The sequence below is a fragment of the Mytilus californianus genome, unplaced genomic scaffold (genome assembly GCF_021869535.1).
Source record: "Mytilus californianus isolate M0D057914Y unplaced genomic scaffold, xbMytCali1.0.p SCAF_9, whole genome shotgun sequence".
NCBI lineage: Eukaryota > Metazoa > Mollusca > Bivalvia > Mytilida > Mytilidae > Mytilus > Mytilus californianus.
The window spans coordinates 7,301,532-7,315,058 of record NW_026262745.1 but is presented as its reverse complement, the minus strand read 5'-3'; the positions used below and the strand labels follow the sequence as shown (position 1 = coordinate 7,315,058).

The 13,527-nt window shown below is 30.1% G+C and overlaps 1 protein-coding gene across 1 annotated transcript in view; it reads left to right on the top strand.

Moving 5' to 3' along the window:
* LOC127715765 (von Willebrand factor A domain-containing protein 3B-like) overlaps positions 1–13,527 on the top strand; it is a 54,203-nt gene that overhangs the window by 30,272 nt on the left and 10,404 nt on the right. The window contains exons 23-26 of the mRNA XM_052221912.1: positions 39–546; positions 9,666–9,866; positions 11,573–11,729; positions 13,283–13,407. Coding sequence (XP_052077872.1) covers positions 39–546; positions 9,666–9,866; positions 11,573–11,729; positions 13,283–13,407 — 991 coding nt within the window. The remainder of the gene's footprint in view (positions 1–38; positions 547–9,665; positions 9,867–11,572; positions 11,730–13,282; positions 13,408–13,527) is intronic.

The window sequence follows — 13,527 nt, the reverse complement described above, 5'->3', positions numbered from 1 at the left end:
AACTAAATTATTCAACTCGGTGTTTTCTTAATTTTTAGACTTGATTCAGACAAGCCTGTTCCATTCGAGGAGAATCGCAATGAATTATTGGATGCATTAGATAATGCTGGTTGGCCAATCAAAGAAAATGATATTATATTACTAGAAGAAGAAATCACTAGAGCAAATAATTTTCTACAGCAATCAAAAGACCTTCGCCGAGCCTCAGACCCTCGACGAAAAGACAGTTACGATAATTTACTTGAGCGTGTAATGGATATGGATGACCAAGATAAGTCATCAAGTTCTAGCTCAAGCGACAGCGAAAGTGATGACAGTCGAAGCGACCATAGTGACAAGGGAAACAAGAGCGTCAAGAGTGAGAAAAGTGACAAGGGTGACAGAAGTGTTAGAAGTGACAAGAGTGACAAAGGAGACAGGAGTGTCAGAAGTGACAGAAGCAAGGACAGGAAAGAGGATGATGATTTAAATGTCTATGATGATAAAGCAAGTGTTGCCTCCAGCCTAACTGATAAGAGTACACATGACTTTTTCGAGGTCAGTCACACTTGAATGTGCAACACAAAAGCATGACTTGATTAAACAGACCGGCTTAGTATAGGGAATGAATAAACAATATAATGTTAGTCACCTGTGATGGCAGGTTATTTAGAGTTTGCTGATAGTACATAATGAACAAATAGTTAGGAAAATATTGCATGAAACAAAAAATATGTATCTATATATAACATTTAAAAACTAAGTGCTCCTTAAAGATGTCGCATGATTTTACACTTGTCAGGAGTATAGTATATTGTATGGTTTACAAAAAATTAAAGAAACAAATTGTTTTCCAACAAAATATTAATGACTAACATGTCAGTAGAAAATTGATAAAACTTAATTGTCAGAAAAATATCACCAGCAAACCTAGGAGGTGTTTGAAAAAGTTTTGGATTTTTTGAAAATATTTTATCAATATTTTTAGATTTTTGTAGACTGAACAAGTTTTTGTCTGTATTACATACTTTTGATATGTTTTATTTTCAAATGAAAATATTATGATTGAATTAATGAAATTTTCTATTCATTTTATTTATTCAGCTGTGCAATTTCATTCAAACCAGGCACAGTCACGAGATATATATAAAAGGTTTACTGCATTTATGGTTTTATTTTAATGTTTTCTGAGTTTGACTATCCGTCCTTTTTATATTCTAGCTAAGAAATTTAAGAGTTGATATTTCTATACTTAAAGCAATCCATCCATTTTTTTCAGAATTTCTATATTTATTTGAATTTTATATTTTTATTGTGTTTTACATTTTATTTGTTTAGATGTATTTTTGTACTTTTGTACAGAAGTGTCAAAGTAGTTAAATGATTATTGTCAATCTGTTGTCTTGTTAAGCTTGTTATTATTGTTAAAATTGTTTTTGTACAAAGGGTAACAAAACAGATTATATCTATAATGACTATAAAATTCATACTGCCAACTCATTATAAACTTTGCACAAATTGCTTAGCAAAGAATTTAAATACAAATCTCTCTAATAGTCAGGTAAAAGAGTAGTTGCAGTAAGTGTATTACTAGTATTGGCCTGATTTTTACTGTTTTTTACTGGAAATTTATAGATTAAATTTAGGATTTTTCTTTTAAGTCATATAATACTAATTTAAAAAAAGTCCCTTAGTAGTCATAATGTCACAATGAAAGTATTTCTTTTGTCAAGAGAAGTAACTATTAAGTTGGTATATGAAAGGACCTTCATTTTTACATCTTTTGAGCTTAATTTGAAAATATTGAATGATATCTTGCATGAACAATGTCAAGAATTTAAAGATGTGTCAAAACAGCAAATTTGCCATTACAAGAATGAAAATTCTATATGTCTCTTATTTTGTACAGAAATTGTAAGTAAATATTCATATTATTTGAAGAAAAAAACATTTGGACTTGAAACCTTATCTGTCAAGCATTTTAATTCTTAAGATTGTATAGGCCAAAGAAAACACTTAATGCATCTATTCTATGTTCTATATCTTGTTTTCTGTTCAAACATTCTAGCTAATCATACACTAACATGTAAATATATATATTGTGTATTATTGTCTGCCTAAAGAGATGTAGTATAAGTCTATAGTAGAAACTAGTCAGTGTGAATCAGTATTAAAATGTTGTAAAGAGAGACTTTGTATGTGTTAGAACTATGCTTTGTAGTTATTTTAGCATTTAATTTACAACATATTGCATTAGAATTTGCATGCAGTTTAATGATGAGTAAAATTTCAGTGTATGAAAATGTAACACATATTCTTTAAAAAAACTATAGCCATGTTTTTGGGCAAAAAAATGTACTTTGCTTTTTATGTATCGTTAAGGATAAATTTCTGTGTTTCTGTAAACTTTCTGCTTCAGCTATTCATTATAAAATAATAAAAAGCTATTTTCAGTAAGATTAGATGAAAATTTATTAATATGAAGTATATATTTTTGCATTTTTTTTTTTTTTTAGAATTTAGCATATTTTAGTTAAAGGAAAATGTGTAATCAGTTCTTCAGTATTGAATTTGCTTCAAATATATCTGCATAATATTGTATAAACAACATCAGTGCTTATGCTTCTTGGAGATTATTTACAAGTTGATTTTATTTTAAATATTACCAAATTAGCTCAAAAGCAAAATGTGAGTATTTTTAAAAAGTACTGAAAATAAAGTGTCCATCAAATTTTATTTCGACAGAATTCCTGATCCACTGAAGATTACAGAATATTGTTTGTCTCGTCAATTTTTTTTAATCTTGCAGTGATCACATTAGTTTTGATGTTTCACATGTCAATTTTTTTTTTTTGCTCAGATTTTCCACTGAATTAAGCCAGCTGCTCAGCTTGTCACAGTATTTTTATGTCACTGATAATCAATTGTCTTTTTTTTTAATACAAATTGTCTCTGAAGATTTGTCTATATATTTTACGTTATTTTTTATTCGTTGGTGGAGGATAATATAACAGTGTGTTCCTCACTCGTTAACTAGCAAGTTTTGAATGGGTAGCTCTAAAATTTAAAAGTTTTAAGCAATACCTGTAGTGTTTAATTCATAAAATCATTCTTTTATTTTAGAAAAATTACATAACTTAAATGCCTACTTAATAACTAATTACCATTGCAAACAGCTTGCGTACACATACATATTGACAAACTTTTTAACATACATGTCAGAAATCAAATAGTGTAGTTAAAAATATATATAGTAAAGTTGAACTTTGAATGCACTTAAAGCATATTTCTCCAGTTTCTAATCAATCCCTCTGTATATCTTACAAACTAGAAATGACAGGCATTTTTTAAACTATAAATTGGTTAATTCAGCTTTGCTTTGATAGATTTTTTTTTAGAAAGCTTCTACTAAATAAAGTCTTTCAGACAATGATATTATGGTTTCTGTCCTTGTTTTGTAGCTAGATTTGGAAACTGTAACAAATTAATACAAATCACGTTTTGAGAAATTATGGTTGATTATTTATATGCAATAAATAGATTTTTTCTTGAAAAGAATAATATTATCCTTGTAGTTGATAGTTAATAGAGGCTTTTAATCTTTCATCCAAATTTTGTTTATGCCATTTGTCCTTCAGAGAAAGAAAATTGAGTACATTTATTGAGTCCACTTTCGTTTTAAATTTGTGTAAAAGATTATGAAAATGAAATTGAATATCTTGGCATACGTGTTCGGATACATTTTAAATATGATAACCTGTTTACAGAAATTTTTTAAATTTGGAATTTCAATATGAATATATTAATTTTTTATAGATGTTTTTAAAGGCAAAATAACAACTGTCATTATATACTGATTAATTAGACATTCAAGTGTTACCATAAAAAAGTAGAAAATGGCATGTAAAATTTTGTATAAAAAACAAGTTAATGGAATTGCCCATATCACATTTAATTTAAGTTTTAAATGAAACTTTTGCAAGAGGGAAGTTAGGTGTATACATCATATTTTTGACCTTGATAAAGATTAAGTGAAGCAAATAGGCACATTGTTATGGAATTGTGATATGAATAGTTGTTGTTATTTCTGCCTTGAAGATAGTGATATGTTGCTCAAGATGTAGAAATTTTATCAAATAAACTTTAAAAAATAAATTCTCTAATTATTTATTCCAACTTACAGGTAATAAGTGCAAATGATGATTTCATTTTTCTAGGTAATATTTTCACGAGGTAAAAATACTTTAATAAAGTAATTTGCTCTTATTCCTATGAAAAACATATTTATATGAATAAAAGTAGATGTGGAGTAAACGTCAATGACCCAGCAAACCAACAACACAAAAAACTTAAATGAACATACTTACCACAGTATGCATGAAGAATAAACTTTGACTTACTGGGTAACTAGATTTAGTAAAGTTAGAATAGAAGAGAGTTAAGTATAGTCAAACCTGATATAAAGGTAACCTCTATTAGCGGAAAACTTGTGAAGTCATAAAGATAGAATAGAAGAGAATTAAGTCTTGTCTAACCTGCTATAAAGGTAACCTCTATTAGCTGAAAACTTGTGAAGTCATAAAGATAGAATAGAAGAAAATTAAGTCTAGTCAAACCTGCTATAAAGGTAACCTCTATTAGCTGAAAACTTGTGAAGGTCATCCTCTTCTTTTTCCCTTGTAGTAAAACATTTGATTTCGAACCTCAATTCAAAAGTTACCATTCTAATAAGGTCAGTTTTCTCTAGTCACAAGGGTGGCCTTTATATGAAGGTTTGACTGCATAAATCCCATTTCAGTATGACTTTATATTGTGTGGTTAACCATATAAGATATGCATGAAAGGAAATAATTCTGATCTCAAACCTTAAAGAAGAGGATAATTTTCATGTTACCCAGGCCAACCCTGTTAGATAAATTAAAGCACTCTATTGTTTACCTGGTTTGAAGCCTTTATAAAAATTTAGAAAAATATCACATGAGCAAATGAAAATGATATTAAGAAAAAGACATATGCTGATAGAAATTTAACATCAGATCAATGGACATCTGTTTGCAAGGTATGGATTATATATTCTTTCTCCCCTCCTAAAAATAAAGTGAATACAAATAGCTTATGCTATCACTACTGTTGGTGTATTAGCATCCCTATTACTTATATTCTGTGACTCGTCTATTATATTATTCCAAAATTACGAACTTGTAAGCTAGTATCTACAGTACTGTAAGTATAAGGTCTATAAAATTATTGCAACATGTGCATTTCTTTTAGACTGAATTTATCTGACAAGGTCAGTTTATCACTCACTTCTTGGCCAAAAGAACCATTGTAAGGGGCAAATTTCAGTCTGACAGGGTTCATCTGACCTTGACTTAATTTGCATGGCTCATTGATCAATGTTAAGTTTTCCTGATAAGGTTATTTCATCAGTTACTAATAGTAATAGGTCAAATATATTTGATTTATAGGAGCATTGTTAACCCCCACAAAATATCTCAATAGTTCTGAAAGTGTTGTTAAACCCCAATCAATCAATAGAAGCATTGATTATCTCCTGACAGGGCTTACCTGATCTTTGAACTGATTTATTTTGTTCATTGATCAAAGTTCAGTTTCTGTGATTTGGTCAGTTCTCTGTTACTATAAGAAACCTGTAATCTACATCTATAAAATCATTGTAAGATGTCCATGTTTCATGTCTCTTTGAAAGAGTTCATCTGACTCTTAACCTCATTTCCATGTTTCATGGAAATTTTTGTGATACATGTAAAAATGCCTTAATCTTCATTTACTCTCGAATAGACCATGACTGATAGCATTTAATCAGACGTAATATTTCAGTGTGTCAATTCTTGTCCAATTTAGTTAAGGGAAGACAAGCTTTCCATCATACTTATAGATAATTATTCTTAGATGAAAGTGTGTTGCTATGAATATTAGTAAATATATTTTCTTAATTCTGAAGTTCTTGTTTGTTTGGAAGCTTTAACACTAAATTCCAAAATTGATTTGAAATTTTTATCAGGTTAAACAAAACAGAATTAATATAAAAACTTCATTAGCACCTTTAAAGTGTGAAAATATGGAGAGGAAAAGCAACAACATTTTCAGAGAAAATTGGTAAGGTGTGTTTTTTTCATTTTTTAATTCATACAGATAAATTTGTCTTTTTCTATTTGTTTAGAAATAACAGTGTTTGACATCTAAACATTAATCAAGAATTTAAGCAGAGTTCACTTTTTATCTCGAAGAAAAGTATCGACTTTGGTTCAAATATCATATGTTTACTATATGCTAAACTGTTCAGTATAACCCCCAAAGAATCACAGTAATTATCACTGTTATGTTTCAATCAAGAGAATATTTGATAACTGGAAAATAATTGTTCCAGTCAAGGCTAAGCATGCGATTTACAGAGACTTATTAGGAATAATACTTTTATGTTAACATTGTGACATCCAGAATATTGTACATGCATAAAAAATCAGAACTATCCACCAAAGCCCAAACAAGGTAGATTAAACAACTATAGGTCACTATACCATATCATAGACCAAAGCTATAAAAGGCTAACATGATAAAATGTCAAACAATTCGAACAAGAAAACTGACCTGCTGATTTATGTACAAAACATAGCATACTTTTTATGCCATGTAAAACTACCATACCAGAATATCAGAAAGTTTTTTCGGGCTAAATGAAACTTCTTTTTATAGATTATACTTTATTGTCATAACTAAAAGCTTTTTGCCACCTACAACAATACTTTTCTCTCTCTGATACCATCTGGGTAACTACTCTATATCAAGGAAGTTTTATCATTGATTTTATTGAAACTAGATATAGATTTCATTCTGATTTTTTTGTTAATGCTCAAATGAAAATCTAATTATGAGATTACAATTACAGGTATAACAGTAATTTATAAGAAAAGAGGGGCAGCATCTATAAACTACTGCTATTGTTATATCGCATGGATAAGAACAAGAACATAAACAAATAAATCAAGTTAAAATATTAAACACAAAATGTTAAGTAAAAATTGGGGCTTGTAAACTTTAAAATGCCCCTTTGTGGCTCTGCAATCCATGTTTCATCTCACATAATTTAATATTGAGATTTAATGATTATATTCATCTCGCTGTCAATAACAGGCTTGGCATTGAAACCAATTAACAGGAAAGTGGGTGGGGGTTTTGAAAAATTGAAAAGCAAGTTTTTCCCCTGTTTTCACAAGTTTATGTGCATGACCCAAGTCGAAACATTTTGCCCAACAAAATGGAGAAAGTAAAAGTTAAAATAAATTTTCTTGCAGCTCATCTCCACAAAAGATAATACAGACTTAAGCAACATGCTGAAATGGATATCCTGTCTGCAAACAAAATTCTCCTGTCACCACTCCCATTTCAACCAAAAGTTTGTGAACTCGCTTTTTAAAATAACATGAAAAATGTTTTTTCTTTAAATCAAATATTTGTATAGTAAGACATACTATACAAATCCTTGTTTAAATCCATGTTTTTTTTTAATCATTATTATGTATTTGTGTTGCTGAAATCGATATATTACTTTTTCAATCATGTGAGAAAAATTACTATTTAAATCATATCTTTTAGAGAAAAAATAACTTTTTAATGGCAATTCATAAAGCCCGCCAAAGGGGAGGTAAAACAATATTTTTTCTCGGCCTATCAGGAGTAGACAACTCTATATAGAAAACACCTGTCGTCAAGACGATACATAAACAGCTTCAATTTTAACCGTCTTATTGTAATTTAAATGCAAAGTCCAAAGCGTTGATGTTTGGCTTAAATTGATAAATCAATATTTAGTTACCTATTCTGTTCGTCCATCATGTAAAATTTATTCATAGCAGAAGAAATGAGACGTGTATTTCATTGAAGTCTCAGGTACAGTTGTATTTTTAACTCCCATTTACGTGCATAAAGAGCTGTTGTATTTTTATCCTTATTCAATTTCTTCTAGTGTTTTCTTTCTTACAATCAAAACAATTTCGGTATCACTATCTACTTCACTTGTACAGTTGTAAGCGGCACTCATTTCAACATGTCACTGTGAGGTTCATTTTCTTTTTTCTTTACTTTCGATTTTGTGTTTCTTTTAATGAACTAATCTAATGTAAGTAACAGCTAGCTGTAGGACCACGACTGCAGGACTGTAACAGCTAGCTGTAGGAACACAACTGCAGGACTGTAACAGCTAGCTGTAGGACCACGACTGCAGGACTGTAACATCTCATCCTTGTATTTTTTTATAGTTCAAAGGGTGTTTTTCTGCTTTGACTGTGGTAGCCAAGTCAGATAAACAAGTCTGAACTCCATTTTAATTTCCTGTTTGCATGCCATTTTGTGGAAATAAAACATTTTACCATAATTTTGTGTGTCATAATAAAAGCAAAAACAAACTGGCAGTATGGTTGCCTATAATTGCTTACATCCTCTTTATTAGAACTTTGGTAGATAGTTGTCTCATTGGCATCATACTACATCTCCTTATTTTTATATGGGTCGACTAACTGGGACAAATTGAATATGGTTTTTAGTATTGTGTGACCAGTTTAAGACAGCCCCTAGCACTGGTTTCAGAAGAATTCTTTGCAATATAATTTGGGTAGACTTTGTAAGATGTAACACCACCAAATCATGCAGGGCCTGTTAAAAAAGAACATACTGAAAAGCAGTACATATTTAAAACAAAATAGTTCCTACGCATACATCGTTTAACAAAAATAAAAGAAACACCAGATTTTAAAAATCAACTTTCATGCAGCAAATTTGCGAAAATATCCATTAAGTTTATGCATACTTCATTTGTATTTGGCCTTTTCTGTGTCTATATAAATTCTACCAATGTACATGAAGCACACCTCCAAGAACTTGAATAAAATACATGTAATATCCTTCACCACACAGATTAAAACTTAAGTTAAGAATATGTCCAATCCACCATACAATTATGCTATATTAATAAAATGAATTCTTCTTTTTCACCATCTGTTATACACAATTTATAAATAATTACACAATGAACAGATACATTAAATTTGTCTTTCTATCTGTATGCACCCATACAAAAGCCAACTATTATTGGTTGATAAGTTTACTATTTTCCCACGAAACCAAAGCTAAAAACATAATGAAATTTACTTTTACTGATGACTGAACTTTTAAATAATAGTAATCACACATAGACAAACTGTACACTGCAGCCGGGGATCCATGATTTGATGTTCCTGAGAATTAGTAATTAAAGGTCCTTATTTTGACACAAAAATGACTGAGTTTATCTGGTGCACCCCTTTCTGAATCCATGACTGCACTATTCATATTTTCTGCTTCATAAATCACTTGTGTCAGTAGTATTTTTAATTTAATAGAAAAACAAAGGATATGTGGTATCCATCCATAATGGATATGGGGTATTCACCATGTTGTATTTCTCCTGTCAAATATTACCATAGTATTGTCTGAACTCTTAATCTATCCTATAACACAAATTAAGACTTTAAATCTATAAAACTATCTATTTCTTGATGTACTGAATGGAAATTGTAATGCATGCCAAATCTCTTGATTTTCCTTATTCTAACTTTAAAATATTAATGCTTTCTATCATGCAACATTAATGACATAACATTTTTAAACAAGTCATAACACCATTGCAGTACTGCCAGGCTCTCATACGCAAAGTCCATAACAAGATATACATTTACAAAATTAGTCGCAAGATGGAGATGGAAGACAAATTAGAGGGATTTCATCTTCAAAATCATTATAAAGACTACATTCTCAGGTATTATGATGAAATGAGCAGGAATGGAAACGGGAAGAGGAGGATATTGAAAAACAAATCTGATTCATCAGGGGTAAGTTCTGTGACAAAATTAATTGTCTGTACAATATGGTACTAAATTTTGGATCATGACAGTGGAAATTGAAACCTGTTTTAGTTTCTGTGACATGGTTGTTTTGAACTGACACAAATGATTATCGGTAGCCTAGTTTATTGAAACATGACCAAGGAGAATTCATATGTTTGTTAGGCAGACCACATTTTCTTTAATGAGTGATAAAAATGTTCAGCTGTCATCCAAATTACAAATGAAACCACAAAAGTATATTATCATATAGCATTTTTGTGAAGAAGAAAAAATATACATTGAAATTATTCTAGTCCTTAATTCATTTTTAAATGGTATCTCAAAATTTTCCTTTGATTCTTCCTTTTCCAAAACGAGTCCAATGAGTTTTAATAAAACTGATATGTTGTTGCATTGTCAAAGTAATGATTTTATTATAAAAAAATGACAATTTTTATTCAATGAGGAATTTAAAAAGCAACAACATATATATTTTTTTAAGGGGGGGGGTGATTGATTGCTGTTTAACACCGATTTCAGCCCTATTGGCTATTATGTGGCGGTCAGTTTTTATTGGTGGAGGAAGCCGGACTGCCTGGAGAGAACCACGACCTTCGACAGGAAAACTGACTATTCTAGTCAATTAAGGTTGGAGTCAAGCACGTCTGCCACGTGCAGGGTTTAACATCACAACTTCAGTGTTGACAGGATAGTGATACAGTAGTGACTACTTTGACCACTCAGCCACAAAGGCCCCATTTTTTTAAGGGGGAACGGTATTTATCGTGTCAAAATTGCATAGATGCAAAATCATTAAAAAAAATATTTTGGCATCACACTTTTATTGTAACTTGATCATGTTGATCTGATATATTTATAGGACGATATATTTGCTGTTTAATTATTAACTTTAAACAAATTACAAACTTTTTATTCTTCATTATAAAGAAAAAAATATACTTTGAGTTATTGCTAACAGTTTAATACTCTTTCCACAATGATCACAGTAGTTGTTAGAATCCCCAAAATAGCTTGTCATATAATAATACCACTAAATTCACAATGCACAGACTGACTTGAGTGTATTTGACATAATGTTTAAATCATTGTAATTTGCACATGTACTAATTAATTTCTGTGAAGTCATTCATGAATTGTTTTGTATTGTACATTCTTTAAAAATGCTTTGTTTAGTGAATTTATGATGAATACCGGGGGTTATTTAATTTACAGGATCAGTCAATCTTCCATTACAGGTTTTATCGTATTCACATTTCTAGGAACAATATCTGCTTGGTAGGAATATTGATAAATATTGAATTTAAAATATTACTGTATCGGCAAAATTAGGCGTCTTTTGGTCTCTGATGGATAGTTGTCTCATTGACAATCATACCGTGTATGTTTTGTTTTTATAGCTCTGAGTTCAACATCATATTTGATGGTTTCAAAGTATTGAATAAATTTAGCTTGTGGTAGATCAGTTATGCATTTAGTACAATATATATATAATACCTGTCATTTAGTATTTTACTGCATTGTAACAAATTTAAGTTAGATGTGCAAAATGTCCATTCATGGATTTAAATAACATTTGACACAATAACTAAATAGTATTCAATTGATTTTAAAATTAAATTATCATTTCTTGACTGAAATAAGAAACTTTTTCACATGACAAGTGATTTCAAATCCATTGAATTATTTTGTAGAGTTTGAGCCAGGTAATGAAGTCACACCCTGAGAAGGTGTACGACAATAAGATGGAGAAGATACAGTTTAATTCAGCTATCATCAGGAAAGTTTTAGACACATTGAAAGGACAGAGTGTCATTGCTAGGAATGATAAAGATGGATTTTACTATCCCGGTAAGGAACATATACTGAAGAATAATACTGCTTATTTCCTCAGCTATCCTATAATCTAAATTATGTTGCTAATCTGAATATTTAATTTTAAGGAATTTTCTGGAGAGTAAAATCTGAGTGTTGAAAGAAAAAAAAAATGTATGTCATCAGGTTTCATCTCATTGACAATATCTTCTTTTATTTTTCTATAATGACCTCCACAGTAAAAGTCATATAACATATGTATGATGAATAGCAACATCACAGTTTAATATGGATTTACCTACAATTTGAATGGCATCAAATGCAAAATCATATACTTGCATATTTTAAAACTTAAAGCTTAAAACTTAAAGCATGGAATTCTTTAAAAAATGAATAATTTTCTGTGATAATGTTATTTTAGACAATCTACAATTTCTAAATCCAGTATCCAGTTTGGCTTCTTTTGAAATTTTTATATAGCTAAAAATCTATTACTCCAATGTTATCTTTTCTCCTTAAAGTCAGTTTAGTTATTGATCTAATCAGAAAGTAAATTAAATCTGAAAGTTCATTTCATAATTAATGAACTTCAGTAAAAGCTGCTTTGCATGCAACAAGAATATTAAGTTGTGGAAAGATTGATATGGATACAGTGATTATTGGTTAAAATCCTGCAGTTTATGTATAAATATATATGTGGAAAATGAAAAATTATACACCTGTTGATGAAAATATATTTTTGAATAGATAAAAGGTGTAAATGGTAAACATCAAAGAGTCTGCATCCCAACATAACATGATAAATAAATAATGAAAATTTCATATTCACTGTGCAGTGCTCATACATTATTATGAGCAAACACTTACATTTTATAATAATTCTTAACTACATAGTTTTTTTTCAGACAAAAATCTGTCACTAGAATGGATTGTAAAGGGGGTCTCATTGGGGGGGGGGGGGGTTCTGATCCCGGATCCCGCTTACTGTTTTGTCAAATTCCCGTATCCCACTTACAATATGTATGTAAGCAATTCTCATTTTTTTTGTAATTTCTCGTATCCCGCTAGACTTTATTTCCCGTTTTCACGGCACAATAATTTGACTTTCACGTGTCACGCTTACAAAAAATCGGCAATCCCGCGTCACGCTTAGATTTTTATAATTGGAAATGTAGATTATATTAACAACATGTACTAGATGCTATTTGTCACGCTTACATTTGTTGTAGGATTTTTATGAAATTTATATCAGTTTTAAATGAGTAAGTTCCATAATCAGTGCAGATCAACTATTTTTATAAGAGTTATGTCCCTTGGAAATGCAAATTATATATAAAATTGCATTGTAAGCCATCTCACATCTACATTTCTTGAAGCATATTTATGATTTTTTTTTTAAAAAGAACTAAAAAAAATGTATTGGAATTGTTACCTTTGACATATATAAGTATTTTGCGGAAGGACATTTGAACACTGGTCTTTTATTTACTACATGGACTTATAAACATTGGAGAGATGAATGAGGTCCTTGACGAGTAGATATATTGAAGTTGAAACAAAGATCTATAGGCCTCTGTTTATAATTACAGGGACAGTTGTAAGGTGTCCAGATCCAAGACATGCTGTTATACAGTTTGAAGATAAGGAAGAGAGAACTGTTCCCACCAGACTTGTTATTGCAATGAGTGGTGCTATACCTGTGCCTTTGTTAAGGGTAATTATTTCTAAACATTCGTAAAAAAAATGTACAGTTTGATTTCTGTGAGCACAATATATGTTTTTTTATAACCTTGAGCAGGTATGCAAGAGACCAAAATTTCAGTGCTTATTTAAA